A 9,398-nucleotide genomic window follows, 5' to 3' on the forward strand; every position below is an offset into this window, starting at 1 on the left:
GAGGAATGGATATTAGCTACCTCTGGTAAGCTAATCCCATTAAATGGTAATTTTTTTTTAATGGTTCAGAATCTCAAAGAAATGGATTGAGATCTCTTCCAAATGATTTATCTTTTCCCTGTTTCCGATTTGCTCATTAAACCGGCCCTCGCGCTTAGTTCGAAAGGTGATGATACCAATTATTATAACCACAAAAGAGGTTACTATTCTTGAAAAACCAAAGGAAACATCTTGGTTTCAGACTATAAACAACAAAATTACTTAATTCAATTGGTAACTAGAAAAATCTTGGTTTCACACTATAGACTTCAGACCATGCGCCCAAGGCTAGCGAAGGATGACACGTTTTGTCAATGAATGCGTAAACGCAGCCCTTTAGGTTGAATGAACAAGAACGAAAACGATATCACAATTCTCAGAAGTATTCTCTTCCCTGAATGTCACGTACAACTAACGCACGAAGTATATATTTTAGCTTTAACTTAAATTATGCAAGTAGAGCTCACCCTGGAATCTTTATTTATCTTGCTTTCGTTTCAAATTGCAAGCTGATCTTCCAAAATAATTCAAAATGAAATGCACACAATAAAAAGAGGTACAAATTACAATTAAAAACTTTCGTAAGAATAGAATAATTAAAACCCTCTACGCACACATACCGAAACATTTCTTACCCTTGTATTATTACATGTTGACGGTGCCCAGCTTCCTAGTTTTCAACGGCCAAATAAAACCTGGGGCGTCCAGAAGCGGAGAAACACCCGGAAAGAACAAAGGAAAAGACCACACAAAAAGATTGCATTAATAAACCCATTTGACATCTGATAACCGATAACTTGGTTACCGATGTTCCCGGCTGAAGATCCATAACACAACGCTTGCATGTCCCCCCTTCTCAAGAATTCATGCCAATACTAACTGCCTTCCAACTAGTTTCCCAGATCTTTTCCTGAACCAGGCCTACTCCTTCAGGTCTGACATCCTCCCCTCACTCCTCTTTCCTCGTCAAGGAAGACCAAAAATGTATCCTAAGGAGCCCCACTTATCTGGGCAAGGAACAGAATATTCCTGATCATCCAACTTCAGATTTCACAAACTCCACTAATGGCATAAATTGCACCACTTTCTGGAATAGAATAATTATCAGAAGAGGATGTCAGGAGCTGTACATACCTGAAGCAGCTTGAAGCAATGCTACCGTCATCTGGTTTCAGATGCACAAAATCTTGAGCCCTGACTAATACAAGTGTCAACTGACCAAGAAAAGCAATACTATTCCTAGACCAACAATTGATGAGAGAAAATGTTTTATCCCCCACCTGGTTCAAACTTCAAACCAGACATAAAATGGTCTCAAAGTCCAGCTTTGCCCCACAGAGCTCTTCAGATCTCCAGAACCCAAGTAGCCACAGCATATGCAAATAGTAGTCGACTTTCTATCTTCTCTAATTATCCTGAACAGCTTCTATCAGAATTTTTACATAATAAGACAAGCTGGGTAGTTACTAGTTACACATTGTTGGCACACCGCCTGTCAACATTCCAGTCTGAGGCAATGTGCTCCTTGAAGTAGACCAATCAATTCCAAAATCATCAACTTGAAATCGAACATACAACTGAGCTTTACTGCATGTACACTGTTGATATTTGCAGAATTCAGGATACAAGACAAAATACCAACCATAAATGGTTTCTTCAGTGTTCACCAGTCAGTAGTTTGCAGCCATTACTAGATCTTCCATGGTTAGCATGCAGAGAAATATATGTTTTATGGTCTTTGTATGCATTCCTGAATTGTAATTCCCTATTCCACCCTTTCCAACAGTACTGTAGGCAGAAATGAGTCCTGCAAATTAGAAAGTATTAACTGATAATTGAGAGGATTATTTAAAATTAGTTTCATGACCAACAATATGCTAGAAAAATTTTCATACCATAAATTTTGAAAGGACAGAACAACTAACTTCTCATTGTTCTAATATAGGATGGCCTAGAGAATATTTTAGTCTTCTTAAGTCCAACATGAGGATATTGAAGTTATGCATGGAAACAAATATATATTGCAAAGGCTTTTGAGAAGAGAAAGAATGAAGCAAGAAGAAAACATTGAAGACAAAAAATTTCATGACTTAATGAGTCCCTTAAAGGTAGCTGATAAAATTGTAAACTACGCAAATTAAAATTACTTTTTGCCAATCATATGTCAAGATGAAATTGAATTATTTTCTGGGTAGCAATATATTTCATCACATGTAATTCATGTTCACATAAAACCATAAACATAAAGATTGCTGTGGGTCATTTATGACATCTATGTACAGCTCAGGATTCAAACAAGCTTCACGTATCCGTATTACATAACAACCAATGTGTTTGTACCATGGGAAACTGCCATTCTAGGCTAACTAATACAAATCTTCATATTAGCCGCAAATTTGCAGGCCTCCATAAACACATCACTAAGAGCTCTCAATCAAATACAAGGCGAGAATGCATAACATGAAATCACCAAAACCCACTGACTCAAACGATACATCACTAGAGTCTCCTTGACCAGAATCATAGCTAAAGGTATATTTCAGAATATATGGACAATGATGCCAGAAAATTTGGATAGAATCCAAATTAATATAAACTGATCTATGCGTGGATAAATTACCATTTTCATCATTTGGCAGACGAAATGCGCTGCAATGATGAAATCCAACTACTGGAAGGTCCGATTTTGTTTCCATTTCCATGGCCAGAATTGGCAGCTTCAGTGGGCAATTTCTGACCATTTCTTTTTGAGGTGCCAGCAGGTGCAAACGATGATGAGGGTGTATGAGAGTCAAAAATCTGCCAAAATAGACACGAAAATTAATAATGCAAGGATGCTACAGCGCATTCCAAAATTTAAACGCAAGAAAAAAAAAATGAAGACAAATCAAGTACATAGAACTGTATCCATTAATACCTACACATGCATAAGTGCTATTAAAAAGCAACAAGAATAGTTAGCATAAATTTTCCGTCTTAGTTTGAAACAAGATCAACAAACTTACATTTTTGTCAACTGTAGCATCAGAAATCAAGTTCTTCCCTGTTGCTGATTTAAATTGCATGCGAACACCTGGACCAGAAACATTACTTGATCTAATGCGCTCTGTGACGTCAGTCGAATAAGTGGCATTGAAGCCTGCTGGCAATCAAATAACAACCAAATCTTAATATTATTTCCAAATAAAACTAACATCAAGAATAACAGAATTTGAAATCTCTCTAAAGATAATGATCATAAAATGGTTTTAAACCTCAGCCTTATCTCCTTGCTTTTTATACAATACAACAAAATAGCTAACATAAATATTCCTACATATATGATTTGTATTATCTATCAATTTCATAAATTAATAGATATGTGCTTCCAAAGCATATGAATAATCATATCAGTTGCCTGTTACTGAAAGCAACCAGGCATCTGTGTCTAGTCAAGCCTCTACCCACCCAACCTACCAAAAGAAAAAAAAGGTGAAATCATTGGAGGCGGGATGTGAAAACTTTAGAAACCAGTTTTCAATGAGGAAATTCAGGTTGAACAAAATAGTTACCTAGCTTCAGTAATCTACAATCGACATAGTCTCCAGTTGAAAGTGCACTATTTTGTTCTTTAAATTATCATTTTTACCTATGTAATCTTATTCTTATGGATATATAAAATCCAGTGCCAGTCCCAGTAAGAAAGACAGCAAAAAAGGTTACTTTAGGCATTACCTTAGACTAGGCCCATTGACTTATGGTATACATTTTACCATTCAAGACGCAATTTTATGGATTCTTATAATGGTATTGCTAAAATATCCCCAACAAGAGAGGATGGCTAATTTTATGGTATACATTTTACCATTCAAGACGCAACATATGTAAAGAAAATTTCAGAAAATCATTTTTTTTATATAAAAGTTTCCCTCAGATGGGAAATTAAACTCATACTGTTGAAAGATTTTTCAGAAGGGCAAATAAACTAATAATGTTCACTAAACCAAAAAAAGAAAAAGAAAAAAAAGTGACACCAAGATTAAAGCTCTTCCAACCTTGATGCAACATCCAAATCTGAAAGCATAACTTAGTTACTAAAGACACCATAATCTGACACAAATATTAGATCTTTGCTTTTGACTTATTAAAGGTCTTCTATAATTCTTTTATCCAATAGATAAATTCCTCAAGACACCATTCCGTCATTTGAGAAGAAAGCGCAGCAGCAGGAGCTAACCTTGATGATGATCCACATCCACAGGTAATGGATGACTGCTGCTACCTCCAGTAACTGGCTGTAATTTGGGAAATATAATCATGTCAAAATGGCAATGTTCCATTTAAAGGATACAACTACCAAATTACTATGCAGGTTCTACAATTTAAAATACCAGATACCATATTCAATCTAAATGCAATAACAAATTTTGGTATAAGTTTGAGATACTGACAGACAATCGAGGCTGAGATCTAGTTTTCTGGGCCTGCTGGTACTTGATGATTGTCCAGTCAAATATGTAGTCAAGCTCATAACCTACCATAATAAAAAACCAAATATTAGTTTGCAGAAGATTATGTATAAAATTATTCATCTACATCTGTGACATTCATCAAGCCAGCTGGCAGGAGGCCTTTTCTTCCCCCTTCAATAGCATAATTTAACCAACAATGTCAAAGGACATCACTCTAGATCACAATCAGCTTGTTCAATAGCATTCATAAGCCTCATGCTTTGAAACAAGAGCCTTACTGAACATAGATGAAGGCATAAGAGTATAGCACATCCAACTGTAGAAAAATTACAACCACCACGCGACACAGGCATTCAACAATTTCAAGCAAAAAAATGTTGAGGGGTTTTTACAGAATTGAAAGGTAAAATGCATCCTACAATACCTTCACGAAGAAATAAATCACGGAACAAACGCTTCAGGAACCCATAATCAGGACGTTGATCAAATGTCAAAGAATGGCAATAATGAAAGTATGATGCAAACTCCACAGGATGAGACTTGCATAGAACCTTGATAACAACAGTCAGAGAAAACAGCAGCCATGTTAATCAAATCATGCTGGAACCACAATGTAGAACTGAAAGATATATAAAATGCAGACACACCTCAATAGGAGTGGACAACTTCTTCTCACATATTTTATCATATTTCTGCTTCTTTGTGGCAGCTTTCAAACCTTGCCATGGAAGACTATATGCAGAAACATTTAGTCAGCTAAATACACACAAATAAATACCAAAATAGCCAAATGCATTAAACTTATTTGCAATAAAAATCAGTGAAAACAGGTTGGCTACCTTCCTCTGAGAAAATATAAAAGCACATAGCCAAGTGACTCCAAATCATCCCGCCGACTTTGCTCTACAACAAAAACATAACGATATAAATATCCAAGTTAATGAATTAAGTGCTTCATCTCAATGGATGACCAAAAAGAAAACCTCTTTCCTTACCTATTCCAAGATGAGTATTGCAACTTGCATAACGAGCAGTCCCCGTTAAATTTTTGTTTTCTCTGTTGGAGGCAAAAGTTAATTATTTCAGTAACAGCAATCAAGACTGACATAAATGCTGCAGAAGTGGTTTATATGTAGCAAATCAGAAAAACATGAAGGCGAGGAGTAATAAATACCAACTAAACCCAAAAACTACCTGTAAGGAATATGGCGATTAGTTGTGGAGTCTCGGTATCTTTTGGCAAGGCCAAAATCAATTATATAAACCTGATTTGCTTTGCGACCAAGTCCCATTAGGAAGTTATCAGGCTTTATGTCTCTATGAAGAAATCCCTTGGCGTGAACATATTCGATTCTTGTAATCTAAAAAGAAAATCCAACGATTTAAGATTAAAACATGTAATCATTCATGCAACAATTGAATACAAAATGTCACCAATTTAAGCTCACCATTTGATCAGCCAACATTAAGACAGTTTTCAGCGAAAACTTCCTGCCACAGTACACAAAGAGATCCTCGAGACTAGGTCCGAGTAAATCGAGAACAAGTACATTATCTTCCCCATTAACACCTGACCATTTTATGCTTGGAATTCCACCTATACATCAATTAAAATCATAAAAAATAACTCGTTATTTCATTTATTCTAATTTCTAAAATCTTCATAAAATAAATAAATAAACTGAAGCAGTACAGTACTTACTTCCTCCTTGAAGAATATTGTACAATTTTGCTTCGTAAAGCAGTTGCGGATGCTTCGTTTTATTGTTCTCCTGTAACCGCCAAAATTAAATTAAAAAATATATAATCTTTTTGAAAAAAAAATGATTTTTAGTTCTAGCTATTATTTTTACACCAAAAAGCTTAAACGATAATCAGATCATGAATCTGCAAAGCATTAGAAGACACTTACCATCTTAACAGCGACGATCTCGAACGTATCAATATGCGTAGCTGCCGAAACGAAATCAAAATCGCTATAAATCACTTCATATATACATAAGAAAAAAAATGAAAAAGATAGTTAAAAGAAGAAAGAAGACAAGGAAGAGACGAACCAAGAAAAATTTCACCGAAAGATCCACTGCCGATCTTACGGCCGAGCTTATATTTGCCACCGACGATTCGTTCCATGCTTATCGACGAGTTCGATCAATCAGATCATCAAAGCTAGAGAAAGAGCTTTGAAGGATTTTGATAACGACTTTTCTATTTTTTGGTTTTTCAGGTTTTATCCTTTTCTTTTTCCTTCGTTTTTTTCTTGTTAGAAACTGAAACCAAACACAGGAGAAGACTCGCAAAAAAGGACAGAAAGAAACTGCGTGGCTTTTGAGAAAGAGAAAGGAAGAGGATAAAGAGAAATGAAAATGTGTGTAGAGGGGTAGTTTGGGGATTTGGGGTAGGTGCAAAGGAAGCACGTTGACCTGTTGACTGGTGATGGGATTCGTGATGCGAAAGGGGTAGGTAGGTAATTTTAGATTTTAGAGGCTTTTATTCCTCTTGCATTTATTCGCGGCGGTCCCTATGGTTGGAAATTTGGTCATTTTGGGAAGAATAGAATGGTAAATTAATCTGCCAGCTGCTAAATGATTTTTTTTTTTTTTAAATATGGGTATAAAATAGTGACGGAGGCAAATCTGGGAGGCTCTCAACATTAACGTGTTTTCTCATCCTCTGGCTGCGGCGCCCGCGCGGTGGCGTCTTTAATCATCTAACCCCAGCCTCTTTGCGAAACGAGTGATTACCGATATGATACATCACTCTCTGAAACGAAGGCCAAGTTATATATCTATAACTAAAGTGGTGACCGCTTCGCATGGGTGTTAAATTTTTCATTAAAAATAATTTTTAATTTAATAATATTATAAATATAAATAATAATAAAAATAATAAATAATTTTAATTTAAAAAATGTTATAATAATAGCAATAATAATAAATTAAAATAATTATTTTACAAAATTAATATTTTCAAAATATTTTCTCATGTTTTACTAAGCAAAATTTTTTATTAAATAATTTTTTTGAAAATATTTGATTTTTTATATCTTAATATATGCTAAAGTTGACAGAATCATATTTTGTTAATTAAATGATTCTAACAGTGAAATAAAATTTATATTGAAAAACTATAATATATTAAAAGTAATTATTGGTAAGCTACATAATTTATATAATAAAATTATTAAAATAAAATGAATTTTTTTTAAAGTCAAAATAAAATGAATATTAATTACACTTATTGAAAATTTTTTAGTTTTGATGATGAAATTTTCTAAATTATTGCCAATTTTAATTACTACTTTTTTGTTTTATGCTTTTATAATTATTTAGAATTAATCAACTTTGTGAAAATAATTTTAGGATCTTCCAATAATTTTGATAAGTCATTAATAACTTTATTCAATTAGTTGTTATTTTTATTATTTATCAAAAGACTTTTATGTTCTGTAATTTTCTTTTAAGTATTAATAGACAGTGTGATAAATCTATTGATTTTGGACTCTATCATTTTCAAAAAATCATTTTTATTGAATGAATTTTTTGACGTAGATACCACGATAATGATAATATATATTTTTTTAATTGACAATTTAGAGCTTCCATATAATAGAACTTGGCGTAGCCTCACTATTAAGCAAAATCAGAGATTTCAAACTCCTTTGTTAAAGCTTGAGCATGATTGACAAAGATCTAAAACTACTAACTTGAAAATGTGCCTTGACTGACTCATGAGCAAAAAGGGTAAACGTGGCTTGACTAATTCTCCTGCAAAGTTTGGCTGACTCATGGGTTAGTAGATTAAAAAACGTGGGCAATGATTTAACTGACACGTGGTTAAATGAATGTTTTCCTTTTAAATATGTAATAGATTATCATTTACATGTCTATATCCATGTGGGTTGAAAAGCCCAATCCAATGCGAAAATGTTTTGTAGATTATATTTAGATGTTATTAGCATGTATTTTTACATGAGTTGTATGTGAATATTTTTTAATAAAGTTTTAAATAATAACTATAAAAATAAAATATAAAGTGTGAAATATAAATAATTGAAATTTTATAATGCTAATTTATAAATTATTCAATGTTATTAGATTTAAAATATTTAAAAAGTTTTTATTCAATATTATTAAAATTAAAAAATATTATTAAGATTAAAAAATATTACAGTTGAACTATGGGCTCTTTATCATAGACTCATCTTATGTTGGAAAAAAAAGCTTCATGAATGTTTTGGTTCAATTGGATTCATTGATAACATTACAGAAATTATCCAAGTCTATATCTTCATCAAATTCGAATCCTCATATGTTGAAAGGAATCAAGAAACTTCTTAAGTGGAATTGAGATTGTACATTTTTTAACATATACGATGAAACTAATCAGTACGTCGATTGGATGGCTATATTTCATGAAAAATGATCACACTTATTTAACTCTCCACCGGAAGATATTAACTATTAAGACTTTCTTACTTGCGGGCATTTGAAGGGTTTCATGAGTTAGAATGATGTAACTAGTTGCTTTATCATCAATATATAAAAAAATACTTTAATAAAAATCATTGAATGCATTAAAACTCTTATTTGATAAGGACAATTTTAGAACTTTTTAATTTGAATTTCGATTCTTATTTGATAGTACTATGTATAATTGTATTATTTATATAATAATTAAAATTTATTTTAAATGACAAATATATTATGAATATATATATGTAAATGTATATTATGTTATAATACAAGAAATTCAGACAAAATCAAACAAAGCAACAGATTAAACACGAAAAGTATATATTTAAATTCTTAAATTTGAATATATATATATATTAAATTTTGATTATGTATAGATTGGATCAGATTAAGATTAAAATTTACAGAGTAATTATCCTATAAATTAACCTCT

The 9,398-nt window shown here is 32.7% G+C and overlaps 1 protein-coding gene across 2 annotated transcripts; it reads right to left on the reverse strand.

Moving 5' to 3' along the window:
• On the reverse strand, positions 503-6,816 carry LOC18588551 (protein CASEIN KINASE I-LIKE 3). 2 transcript variants are annotated; one of them, XM_007013033.2, is made up of 14 exons: positions 6,548-6,816; positions 6,403-6,443; positions 6,193-6,262; positions 5,939-6,087; positions 5,685-5,851; positions 5,486-5,547; positions 5,330-5,393; positions 5,138-5,222; positions 4,915-5,041; positions 4,470-4,552; positions 4,256-4,313; positions 3,045-3,178; positions 2,660-2,838; positions 503-1,846 (listed from the first exon to the last, which is right to left on the reverse strand). In XM_007013033.2, exons 1-13 carry the CDS (start codon positions 6,621-6,623, stop codon positions 2,668-2,670), a joined length of 1,287 nt encoding a protein of 428 aa, XP_007013095.1. In that variant the 5' UTR covers positions 6,624-6,816; the 3' UTR covers positions 503-1,846; positions 2,660-2,667. The 2 variants fall into 2 exon arrangements, with proteins under 2 accessions (XP_007013095.1, XP_007013094.1); XM_007013032.2 differs by having other exon boundaries at positions 3,045-3,181.

Source organism: Theobroma cacao, chromosome 9 (genome assembly GCF_000208745.1).
Source record: "Theobroma cacao cultivar B97-61/B2 chromosome 9, Criollo_cocoa_genome_V2, whole genome shotgun sequence".
NCBI lineage: Eukaryota > Viridiplantae > Streptophyta > Magnoliopsida > Malvales > Malvaceae > Theobroma > Theobroma cacao.

Excerpts from the sequence above, each read along its gene's own strand:
- LOC18588551 (XM_007013032.2), bottom strand. The coding sequence starts at position 6,623 with ATGGAACGAATCGTCGGTGGCAAATATAAGCTCGGCCGTAAGATCGGC. Across the intron at positions 6,444-6,547 it reads TTTCGGTGAAATTTTTCTTG|CTACGCATATTGATACGTTC; the intron begins GTTCGTCTCTTC and ends TCGTTTCGGCAG. Across the intron at positions 3,182-4,255 it reads GGATGTGGATCATCATCAAG|CAGGCTTCAATGCCACTTAT; the intron begins GTTAGCTCCTGC and ends TTTGATTGCCAG.